Source organism: Lactuca sativa, chromosome 3, assembly GCF_002870075.4.
Source record: "Lactuca sativa cultivar Salinas chromosome 3, Lsat_Salinas_v11, whole genome shotgun sequence".
Taxonomy (NCBI): Eukaryota; Viridiplantae; Streptophyta; class Magnoliopsida; order Asterales; family Asteraceae; genus Lactuca; species Lactuca sativa.
The window spans coordinates 121,418,899-121,432,571 of NC_056625.2; the positions used below are offsets into that span (position 1 = coordinate 121,418,899).

At 34.4% G+C, this 13,673-nt stretch overlaps 1 protein-coding gene across 1 annotated transcript; it reads left to right on the top strand.

Annotated features, from left to right (window-relative positions):
- The first annotated feature begins 905 nt into the window (after positions 1–905).
- Positions 906–1,822, top strand: LOC111902378 (heavy metal-associated isoprenylated plant protein 21). The gene is made up of 3 exons (XM_023898221.3): positions 906–1,073; positions 1,169–1,244; positions 1,324–1,822. Exons 1-3 carry the CDS (start codon positions 996–998, stop codon positions 1,614–1,616), a joined length of 447 nt encoding a protein of 148 aa, XP_023753989.1. The 5' UTR covers positions 906–995; the 3' UTR covers positions 1,617–1,822.
- The last annotated feature ends 11,851 nt before the right edge of the window (positions 1,823–13,673 follow it).

Consider the following 13,673-nt stretch of genomic DNA (forward strand, 5'->3'; position numbering starts at 1 on the left):
TCTTTGTTTTTATATTCAGATATGTTTAAATCAAATAAAACTCTTCCTTATAGCGTTGATATGACCAGATTTTGTCATAGCTCTAAATCTTATGAGGTGTGATATATGAAACCCACGAATTCATACATCCAAATAATCATATATAACCGACTCATGTATAAGCATACACCGCTCTCTAATATTTGATTTTAGATTATGTCACAAAATTTCAAAAAGATGATTTTATTACGCCAGATATGATTTGTTCATAATTTAGGAAAATACATAAATTAATGTTTTCTTTTTATATGTTATTACACATAAAAATAATTTAAAGTAATAAGTAAATTAGAATAAAGAAACGTCACGTTTATAAACATGTAGAAGTAATAAAACAGTTGTTCCATATAATATGTAAACTTATAATAATTGGAGATTCGAAAAAGAAGAAAGTTAACACTTAATTTCAAAGTGTGATGAAACTTATTAAACTTTTTTTTTTGTTATATCAGCGTTATCTTGTAAGATATTTTTCAATCTGATCTAATTATTTCAAGCAGTTATCTAGCCGAATGGGTTTGCTCATTATTCCACGATCAGTTTGCTTATTATTCCACATCTATATGGCTTGGTCTTCGGTTATCATCATTGTTTATAACGTGTGAAATGAGATTGGCGAAAATAATATGCTAGTCTCATTTACAATTATACATGTATATTCTTAATCTTGTATGCTTAAAATAAATAAATAACATAGGCATACTACATATACCTTTATGATAGGATCATATATAATTACATTTCTGGTCCAACTTTAAGCAATGCTTAATTAGCTTTTGTATAAATACCAGCTACCAAAGCCCTAAGCACATAAAAATATAGACCCACAACTCTCTCTCTCTCTCTCTCTCTCTCTCTCTCTCTCTCTCTCTCTCTCTCTCTCTCTCTCTCTCTCTCTCTCTCTCTCTCTCTCTCTCGTGTATGAAAATTTTCTTTCTGGAAGCAATTAACAAAAAATGGGTGCACTTGATTACCTCTCCAACTTTTGCACAGTCAGAAGCACCAGCATCAGAGGCAGAAGAAAACCGATGCAGGCACCTCTCTCTCTCTCTCTCTCTCTCTCTCTCTCTCTCTCTCTCTTTAAATTTCAATCTGACAAGCAAAATATGGATTGTGGTTTCTTTACCAGACAGTTGAAATCAAAGTCAAAATGGACTGTGATGGATGTGAAAGAAGAGTGAAGAATGCTGTTAAGAACATGAAAGGTAAACATTCATCCACTCTGTCTCTCTATCTGTCTATAGATCTGCTTTTCTAAGTGGCTTTCATTTAATATTTTATAAGGTGTGAAGACTGTGGACGTTAACAGAAAGCAAAGCCGAGTAACAGTTAGCGGATATGTGGAGCCAAACAAGGTGTTAAAGAGAGTAAAGAGCACAGGAAAAAGAGCCGAATTCTGGCCCTACATACCTTACAATTTGGTCAGTTATCCGTACGTGAATCAAGCCTACGACAAACGGGCTCCGGCTGGTTTTGTCAAGAATGTTGTTCAAGCTGTTTCAGCCCCCAATTCTACAGATGAGCGAATGACATATCTTTTTAGTGACGATAACCCTAATGCTTGTTCAATCATGTGATACATATACTTACTATATTTAGTATAATTAAGTTCAATCTTTCTTTACTTGGTTGTTTGCTTTTGGCGTTATAAGTAGTAGCAATATGATGTGGTGAATTGTACGTTTAGATACAGTTTGTCATGCCTCGTAATCGAGATATAGTTTTTGTATCTGAGAGGCTCATGCAATCGAAATTACGAATAATATGATGACGAATTTGGTAACTTCCCCTACAATATATATTTCTTTAATCAATTACAATGAATTTTGTTATGTTATACTTCCACGAATTGTTCATCATTTGTACTTAATATCTTTTTAGTCGACTGTTATTTCTTTAAGAAGATGGAAGATATTTTGAAAACGACTAAGATTTTATTACAAGTCTTGAATACGGTTAATATTTATGTAAAAGGAGTAGAATATTCGCAGAAGAGTAAAGGAGGGCATACAGATAGGCAGGAAGCAACGCTGACGAGAACTTTTTATCCTGCTTATTCGTTCGGCAAAGAACCTAAAGCATCTACATTTACAATTTTAAAGATCTTATCATAATAAATAAATTTATCTCTTGTTTATTATTACTTTTAAGTTAAAATTCCACCACCATATATACATGCAATGATGCAACCTAATCCAACATATATATATTTTTTATGTCCAAAACGATTGGCAATTTGCTTTTTGGTATCTTACGAGCTAAAATGATCAAAAACTATTTTTGTCATGTGAAAAGATTATACCTACGTTTAAGTTATAAATGTGAGATAAATAAAAGGAAAAAAAACTTCAAACATATTGGAAAAAGATGAGTGAATCGATGTCCAATTTACGTCTACACGTACGAAGTTTGAATCTTATAAAGTCAAAAACGAAACATGTTCTTGAATGATGGGTATTGCGTATCTTAATGATGCATACTAGTTCTTCATTCATGCCCATTCTTTTTTCTAGAAACATCAATTTTTCGGTCTTACTATTCTTATCAAGAAACTTTAGAGATTCTTTCAAGCATTCGGCTTACTTTATTTCACCATCACATTTGGGTTTGTTCGTTTGGTTATCAAGCCATTCGATGTTAAGATCACAAATTTCATCCTACGCTATATATGCATTCAATGTTTTGTTCTCGTCCATTAATGACATAAACATGTGTTCATCTAGGTGGATATCATGTAATGGCTACACAATATTCTTCTCAACAAATCTTTGAGTGCACAAATATACCCTTATGTGACCCCAAATTTGAAATGATTCCGCAAAATAAAAATGGAAGAAAGAATGAAGGGTTTGTAAAAGGTCAAATCGGCATATAAGTGTTCAAAAGCGAAACATGATTTATGTAAAGCTAAGTTTTTGTTAGGATGGATGGATTCTTGGTTGCCACAACAATATGCTTGTAGAAAGTTCAGCCATAAAGCAAGATTATTGTTCCATTGTCTCGTTAACTTGTTAAATGATCATAATTTACCTCAAATAGCTACAATCTAAAAAAACAGTGGTGATTGGTATCAACTTACGTTCCTCATTAATAGAATGAAATATAATTATCTATTTAGTATTATTTTTATAAATTATTATTACTGATTAATTATATTTATAAATTATTATTATGGATGATTTGCACAATCAACCCATATATTTAATTAGTCTTCTTTTGATCACATAATTAATTCTTGATCAATACTAATTAAATATTATTATTCTTATTATTAATATATTAGAACTTATAATATATTAATAACCATAAGTGTTTTATTTCTCTCATTTAGGGTATCCAAGTGCATAATGCCATGCAACCCAAATGAACCATGCCGGGTCGGGTCAAGTCCTACCAATTATAGTTATGGATTTAGACATTAATCCAACAGTCTCCCACTTGGATAAGTCTAAAACTATTATTGCGTATGACTTCAAGAACCGACTGGCAATCGTAGCTCTCAAAAGCTTTTTTTGAACTCTGATCTTGTAGATGAACTCTGACCTTTGTCAATAACTTGTCCATTAGATAAGAGATCATATATTCCTCCATTCTAGATATCATATGGACTGAGACATGGATTATAATCATTCTCTCTGTCCATTTGTTGTTTCCCGATTTCCGATTTATGACGACTGGCTAATTGAACAAATCAAATCAGTCCTGGCCCGACCGAGCTCTTCATTTGTCATCACCAAATCATCGAGGGGCCCACAGATATCGCTTTTATCCTGAAGATAAAAGGAATGGATAAACTTCGACTCATATGGCTTGTTCTACTACTTGTTGAATCATACACAAAGGCACGTTTTATAACATCGAGTTACCAATGCGTTTTTGTGTAATCAATGTATAACCAACTCATAGTAACAACTCATATCTCTAGGTTTGAAGAATATAAGATATTATCATCTCATGATCACTCGTGATAAAATCCATGAAGTGATTCCAGTGTGCGAGGGTTGAATCCAATACTCAGAACTTATGAGCACTCATGAGTGTTGTAGCCCTTTGTCCAACATCTTAGACCTCTACAAGCCAAACCATGACAGTCTTGATTCATATCTACTTCCAACATATGACTGACTGTGGATAGTTTGAATAACTTAGTCAATTAGGGAGAACGACCTAGTTATTCTGGAAGTCAAAACATGCAAAATGAAACACAATAATAATAGAATCTAATATGGTATCAAAACCTATGAATATAAATAAAACACCTTTTATTTATCACCATATTATTACTCATTATTCATTGTATAGTGTTTCAGCTATCAACTTTATTCTTGAATTTAAAACAATTGTAGTCCCATGCTCCAAGCATGTACACTATGTTTTCTAAACACTAGTCATGCCACACACCAAGTATGTATACTATGTTTATCTATGATCTTTACTTTCTGAAATAGATCAATTGAACATAACACCAATGATCCTCATTTCAAAGTCCCAATTCCTTATTGCAAATGCAAGAATTCCAAATTCATGCCATTTACTAAAATATGTTAGATTCTAAACTTATATGCATTGATCCTCTTGTAATGATTATGCACAAAATCAGAAAGACTTGATAACAAACATTATAGAGCATTCTAAAGGAGATCAACTCCTTGGAAACATCATTCTTGCATTAAGTTTCTTCTAATCTTACGCAGATTGAATAATTTCTAACATTGAAACATTTCCATATTCCATTTTGACTATCACTTTTGAACAAGAGTTGCCTCCTTACAGATTATGTCAATATGGTCCTTCCAGAATTAACACTATACTTCCAACTGTCCTTGAGCATCCAATCTTTGGTAAACCTTAGATTGTCCTCGACAATTGCTTAATCACTTTAGTCATATCCAATTCTTGACCTTTTCCCTTCTTAATGTCCCAGGCATTTGGAAAATTTTAGAAAGGATGAATATAGCACATGTAATCGATCCTATATCCGGAGCATATTGGACACGATTCATGGTGTCTCACATAAAGACTAAACCAGTCTTTTGCTATCCATATTTCCATTTCAATTTGCCAAGTTCTCATAATTCAGATTATGAAAAGGGATGCCGTAATCATAATCGAATTTTGGAACGCAAATAATGGACCCATATATAGAATTTCCTTATGTTGAGCCATTCATTGGACATTCATATATATATATATATATATATATATATATATATATATATATATATATATATATATATATATATATATATATATATATATATCCTTGACTAAATACGATTAAAACCTCAATCTAAGCTTTTCGTTTTGAGATGAAGTATAATTTCCTCTCCCTTAATTATAGCAAAACAACTCTTTCCCAATTGAAACTTTTTGTTTTCTATAATTAACATTGCTAACTTGCAATCGTTATCATAATTATCATGCTCCCACTAACATGATGATTATTAGCATAACACTTATGCTCCAACTAGCTTTGACATGTACTCAGAAATCAGCTGACTTTCTTACCAAAGTTCAGATTTCTGATACTAGATTGTTTTGATAAAACTTTATCAAAATCATACACCTCTCTTAGATAGCTCACATGTGTGTCTAAAGAATTTTAGAACTATAAAAAGGGATGCCATAATCATAGTCTCAATTGTTTAGACCTTTGCCACTTCTCACAAGTCTATGTTAGTGAGCCGGTAAACCACACACGCTCCACTAACAACTTGAGAATGCAAATATCACAATTGCTATCTAGCTAAAATCTACTTAGTGAAAGTGTTTCCTCACCATCGTTTTCATGAATCGGAAAGAAACCTTATGACACTTAGATTTAATGGTGTATGTGTTCTTATCCATGTGAATTTCTCAAAACCATAGTCACAAGACAAGGATAGTGACAAATTCAAACTCATATGGTCTGAACTCAATCTTAATTTCTTGCCATCTGGCAGCTCAAGGGCCTGTCATTGCTTCCAAGTTGTTGTGCTGCCAATTGAGAACTCTATGAACTCATATGCAAAGACAACTTTAATTGGAATGGGCACAGAATATGTCAACACGATAGGTTATAAACCTCAAGTCGTGTGCTAGTGAAGAACTTCGGGTTTTATTCTTGAATTGTTCTTGAGACTTTCAAGACCTTTAAGACTCCCACTGTCCTCTTGACATATAAGACTTTCTTGTTAGATATTCAAGAGATAGTGTGGATTCTAATCAAGACAAACACTTCACACAATTGGCCTTAGATGGTCTTTTTTTGTCCAAAACATCACAACTTACCAAGTGTTTTAAACCTTCTTTAAGACATGTCACTCAAGTTACAATCTTAGAGTATAACTTTAAGAATTGTTTTGGAACGAAGTATGAATCATCTTCTTGATTTAACCAGTTCAACAATTCATAACCCCTCTTCTTAACTATCAGAATGCACTTAGAGGATTAATTGTGATAAGGTCTCAAAATCATTAAGATGGTATTAAAATATGATACTAAAGTACTCTCCCATCTTTTCAGATTTGAGAAACTTTTATCTTTCTGCCAGATTCTTCTTATTCGCTCTGACTTACATTGAAACTTTCAAATGTTTCAGAATTATACTTAAGCCTGTAAGTATAACCATATTTACTAAACTTTAGTAAATCATGACGAATAGTCTTATTGATCTTTTATGGTGGACTTAACCAGTGCACAAGAATGTGTACTCGATCCCTTAGTCCTTTACTTGACTCACACATCCATGTGAACAAGTAGTTAGTCTTAATTTTTCCAATGCTTGAAAGTTCCCATTCATCATGCTATTCAACTTCCATGATTCCAAGTTTCTATCCAACTGAAACTTGGATGATGAGAGTCTTTCCTTATTTGGTAAATTTAGACAATACCACAAATAAAAGAATCAATTTCATATTTCCACTCTTGCTATTAATGGAATCATATAAGCAACAATTTTTTTCCTCAAATGCCATTGTAAGGATATTTTAAAATAAATAAAATTATCGTTTTTCCTTTTATTTTAAAACATTGCGGAAAAACTATCCTTACAATGTAAAAGAGCATGAAAACTTTGTTGTTATCTATTCCTAAGCAATATATCATAACTCCTAAGAAGTAGCTCAAGAATCCGATCTTCAAACTATATGATAGAAATCCATGTACGCAATCAGATTCAACATATTCTTTCTTTAAGTTTCTTCACTTTTCTTTGATTCTTAAAACATCAACATATGACCTAGTCACATTATGTATCAAGAATCTCAGAATAGAAACTTAGCAGAGTTTGATAGTGGATTTTACCTGAAGTAGAGTCAAACTTATTGACTTTAACATCCTTAGGTAAAATTTGGCAGCTTCGCAACCAATGGCCATTCCTTTGGCAATTTAACATATGAACCCTTTGGTAATGGTACATAGGACTATCACAGACTTAGCTTTTCTCTTTACCATTTGGTCAACCAAGTTGACTATGGCCGATCCCTTTCCATTGGGAAGAGAATGCTTTACTAGATATCCAATGTCATCACTGTCAACGTCCATAAAGTTATAGGATGTTGATCTTAGCAGATAGATAAGATCATTAAGGGTCTTGTCATAGTCTATTTCATATGAGTCCTAAAGGAACTCACTATGTGACTTAGAAAGTGATTGAACCACCAACTTTCTCAAGACTTTGACACCCAACTCTCCTAGCTTGTCAATATGTGACTACATCTCCAAGATGTGATCACACATAGACCTTTGTTTGCCAATAGGGCCTGAGTGACCTTAAACTTGTGGGTTAGGGAGAATAATTGGAGGAGGTGAATGAAGTACGATTTCCATGGGACATCATCTTAATTTAGGAAAGCTTGTTTCAAGAGATTTGGGAAAATCATAAATGTCTAAACCATACATGTTTTGGGAGATATTTAAGATAGTTGATTTAAAGTCCTTAATATGACACCAAATATGAAATATTAAGGCTAGGAACCAACAAACTATTTTATAACTTAAAGAGGGATGCCGTAATCCAAGCTATAAAATATTTGAAGGTAGGTGAATGATGATTCACCAATTTGCACCATGAAAAACAAAATAATTTATTAGGTTTTAATTGGATTTGAAACTCCTAGATCTTTGAGATTCATTGAATTGTTCAATGGCATGTTTCAATCTCGAGTGTGCCATCAAGGTTTTGTGACTGGGATGTCGAGGATCACAAAACAAGGTGTGAATAACCATGCAAATATACTTGGTACCCTTAATATTTACCCCTTAATCGATTTGTCGGTTAACTACACACGCTCCATCGATACTATGATAAATATTAAGTTACCCTTAGCCTACCTTGTTAAGTCCATGTTAGTGTGCCGGTTAACCACACACGCTCCACTAACGACTTAAGCAAAGTGCAAAGTGTAAAGTGTAATTTCATGGGTTAGTACCAAATTAACATTTTCCTAAGTAACTAAGATTGGGTATTATTAAGAGTTTAGTTACTTAGTATTTATCATTAATACTTTTAATGAAGGGAGAATTATAGTCCTTGTCCTACTCGTTCGGCTAACGACCCTCCACTAGTCAAGGAAGCGGTGGGTGAGAGTGGACACCCATTAAACTACCATTTTATAGGCAGTAACCTTATACCCCCCTTACAGACCGGCTTCGTGAATGTGGTCTACTAACGGTAAGACTGACTTTACTCTTATACATATATATAAATATTATTAACTTATAATATTATAAAATATAAGGGTTGAATTTTAACTTTTAAAATTCTAAGGGCTAACTTGGAATTAAAGTATTCATAAGTGAAAACTTTTCAAATTCCAAAACTTGAGGGCAAGTTTAGAAACTATTCAAAACTAATTAATTCCATAACTTATGAGTTTAAAGTAGTTTTAATTGAAAAACTCTTCAAGTTCCATAACTTGAGGACAAGTTATGGAAGAGTTTAAACTTTTAAAGAATGTAACTTTTCTTATTTTGTAACTTAAGGAACTAATTAAGGTTACACATTTTATTACTTAATGAAGTGACTCTTGAACTTCCATAACTTGAAGACAAGTTATGGAGTCATAAAACTATTCAATGAGACAAGACTCTTCATTTTTTGTAACCATTGCCAACTTTTATGAGTTTTATGAAACTTAAATGTGACTTTTCATATAATTTGAGGACAAGTTACAAAAACACATTTTAGAATTAACTCTTAGATTAAAATGGATTGAAAACACATAATCAATTAACTTTTCTATTAATCTAAGCAACTCATAAGAACAAGATAATTCAAATAAAAGTTTTTCATGTAATTAGTCTAAACCTTATACTAATAAAAAAACATGAATCTTTTGACAATTATCTTTGACATTGGATTATCATGAACATTACCACATAAAAAACAAGTTTATAAGTCCAAAAACATCTTAGGGTAATGTTCCTAGTCCAATTCCAGCCAAAAAAGTCGAATGTATGTTGTCTAGGGGTCCAACTCGTCGAGTGCATGAGCCAAATCGGCGAGTTGGATCGTTTTGATCAATTTTTAGGCATTGACTCGTCGAGTCTCCTGATGGACTCGCCGAGTCTGTTGCCCAGACAGCAAATAACTTTGATTTTTTAAGCAGTTTTGCAAGTATAACTAGAAAATAAGCCTAGGCTCTGATACCACTGTTAGGTTTTGAGCAATCTAACACTCCTAAGTGTACATGCAACCCTAAATACCTTGGATCTATGTTTTCTCTATTATACATGCAAATATGAACTTTCCAAGGTATTCATCCTAACTAGCATATTAACATTGATTCATATGAATATATCAAGTTAGAATTACATACCTCTTTAATGTAGAAATTCTTCATGAAGCTTGAGTGCCTAGTGCCTCAAGTGTGACACCTCAAATGGTTCACACAACACCAAATACACTTGGAATGACTTGAGATAAATCCACAATTCATGAAATCAGCTAGCCTTTCTTTTACACACACTAGTGGCCGATTTTGGTGAATAATATGATTCTTATATAGTGTGTTACAATTAGGGTTACACCATGTAAACCCTAATTGTCATGACCTTTCATTTCCATGACCCATGGGTTATGTAACCTCCATGGAGCATCCATGTAGCATCCTATGGGCTTAACCTAACTTCATTATCCATGGAGCTTTGGCCCACTATATAAGTTATGGATGATTTGCACAATCAACCCATATGTTTAATTAGTCTTTTTTTGATCACATAATTAATTCTAATTTAATTCTTGATCAATACTAATATATTATTATTCTTATTATTAATATACTAGAACTTATAATATATTAATAACCATAAGTGTCTTATTTCTCTCATTTAGTCTATCCAAGTGCATGATGCCATGCAACCCAAATGGACCATGCAGGGTCGGGTCAAGTCCTACCAATTATAGTTATGGACATAAACATTAATCCAACAGCTACCCCCAAAATACCAATACCACACTGACAATACCATATAAGTAACAATCAATCAATCAACATGCATACTGGGCCATCGGCATGACTGGACTGGCCTACAGGGCCTACAGTCTATCTGGATCTCTTCCGAGCCTTCGGCATGACTGGTCCACCATGTGGGCCTATAGTCTCCCCGGACCGCTCATAGGGTATGTTGGCCTTCTGCACAAAGTAGGACCGCCTCAACCCAACCAACAACCAAATAACCATGTGCGCATAACTATCGTATACTGGCATATACAAGTATCAAGCATATCTATCTCACTGATCATAAATCATAGAATCCTCTCGTAACTAGAGCACCGACCTAGCAGGTCACTAGCATACCAATCCCTACGGATCATAAAAGCATAACATACATTCTACCCTGATTCCGATCAAACGTATCATAATCACATGTAGCATACCATAACAATAACAACTAAAGGGTCGGCCCTGGTTCCGTAGACCCTATTGATATAATTAGGATATCTCACCTCGTAGATGTCGACTCGGAAGATAAACTCCAACTCTCGGATCACTCGACACAGGCTCCACCACCTATGATCATAGTACAATATACTCATAAGCCCTTAACCTTATAAGGTACTCCATAACCCACTAGTCAACCCCTAATCAAAGTCAAAGTCCTTAGTCAAGGTCAACAGTCCATGTTGACCTCAACTCGCGGAGTACCCTCGGGTATTTGTCGAGTTCCTTGAAGCACATTCCAACTCGCCGAGTCATCGGGGTGACTCGTTGAGTTCCTTCGATTCTCGATCAAACCTTAAGGCCACCTGTTGAGTTTCCTCCTTGCAACTCGACGGATACACAAGCAAACATATCCTGGAGAAAACTCATTCGACTCACCGAGTTGTTCTTCAACTCGTCGAGTCTTATGGCAATCTCCATCGGACTCGCCGAGTTGTTCATCCAACTCGTCGAGTTCACGGCCATTTTCATGTGACTTGTCGAGTCAACCTTGCGACTCGCCGAGTCCATTCAGTCTTTTTTTCCATACAGACTTGTTTTGAGCCATGTAGCAGCTCCAAATCACAGATCCAAGCTTCTAAGGCATGCTTATCACGTAAAGTTTCAAACATTATGTGCATGCATGGATTTAAAGGCTCTAAATGCCTATTTTAAGTTCTTAATGGAGCTTCATGCTCAAGAGGGACCTCAATCATGACCAAAACTATAACTTTATGCTTCTAGAATACAAGGAGGGTCCAGATCTGAAGTTACAACTTTAGATCTAGCCCATAGCTCATCTTATCAACTTAATGTTCCACAAGAAACCCTAAAACTCAACCAATAAAAGAGGTTACAAGGAGAATGATGATTTGAGTACCTATGGAAGATGGTAAACGAGATAGTGTTTGATTCCCACACTCTACTTGCTCCAAACTCCTTCTCCTCCAAGCCTTCTCCCTCCAAAGATCTTCTTTGCAAGCTTCAAACACATAATGGCACACACACACACGTATAAGGGTTCTCAGGGACTCTCTAGGACTGTAAAGAGGCCCAAGGGAGGCTAAGGCTCCATTAAATAGGGGTGCAAACCTCGGGATTTAGGGTTTCATCTGCCAGCTCCTACTCGCCGAGTCCCAATATGGACTCGACGAGTAGTTCATTTAACACTTGATCCCATCCCGCTGCTACTCAACGAGTAGGTCAACCAAATCGTCGAGTAGAGCTTAACCCAATAAATCTTATTTAAACAATACCTAAGAATCAGGGCGTTACACTATTCCTTACCCATGTTCTCTATTCCCATTTTTAGATTATTCGTTTCGTATTCAGAGGATCTATTCATTTTTCAATTGATCCCTTACCTTCTTAAATGATTTGTTCTTGTCTTAGATGATCCATTGAACTCTAAGTGGTCCATTGAGTTCCAAGATCTCCATTGAACGTAAATGCTCCATAATAATACTCTAAGTTCTCGTGTCACATTTAATAATCTCCACCTTAATCCAAAAACTTCCTCTATATTCCTAACATTCATCCCTAAAGGGGCTTAACTCCTACGAAACTCAACCAAGTCCAAGCAAAGCTTGAACTTCTCTATGGGCAACAACTTTGTTAACATGTCTACTGGATTCACTTTAGTACAAACTTCAAAGTAGAGAACTTGTCTTCTTCTAGAATTTCACAAATAAAATTCAACCTAACATCAATGTACTTTTTCTTCTTATTGTTGAATCATTAAAGTGACCCTCTTGAACTTTCTTGCTATCGCAGTCAACACCGCATCCGCAACCAAGTCTCTCTCACAAGCGTCCGCAGCCAACGTCAGAAGAAACCGCAGTCACTCTTTATTACTCAGTTTATTTTGTCTTATTTAAATTCTCTCTATTGTCCAGTAGTCCTTGCATGGCTACTCATAGAGAACATTTCTGTTGTATTTCATGAGTCTCTATAAATAGAGCTCATACTATTTGTATCAAAAAATCATCTATCACTTTCTAAATACAATTCTCTGGATTTATGCTTTCTATCTATTTCTTACTTGCTCATACTCACTCTTACATAGCAGATTACAATCTCTCTTCGGAGCAAGTCTTTGTGACTTAATCACTAAGTTTGATCTCACTCACTAACTTGGCTTGAATGCATTCCTTGTTATGAATCAACTTATGTGTATACTTGATATAACAATTGTTGTCATTTCTTTTCTTTATATTCCGCACCTAACTATCTAACCATCTGACAATCTAACTTAAATATTATTGTTGAGCTGATAGATCCTCTGAGATTAAGTATTCCGTAATATACTTGTTCTAACTTTTGTTCAAGTGTGTCTCAAAGTTTTTCTCTCAACGCTTATCATAAATACGATTCTTTGCAAGATTCAACGCACTCTAACTGTCGGAGTACAAGACATGCTTTTCCACATTCAAATCAACACTCTGAACAAGCACGTGCTACCATATCTCTTCCTTTATTCCTTTTGTCGTAGACATGTACTATGATTTAGTTGTATACAAAGCAACATGTACTGGTGTGTTTTATATGCTTAAAATTTTGAAAGATTAAAATTTATAACCCTCATTTATTTAATTAAATTAAAACACAAATTAAGGAGTATATCTAGTTGCTTAGTAGTGTAGTAAAGTAAGTACGGGGTTAAATGCATGCAATGGAGTCGATTTAGAAATTAAAATTCCAAAAACCTAATCTAATTTTTAAAACAAAAGT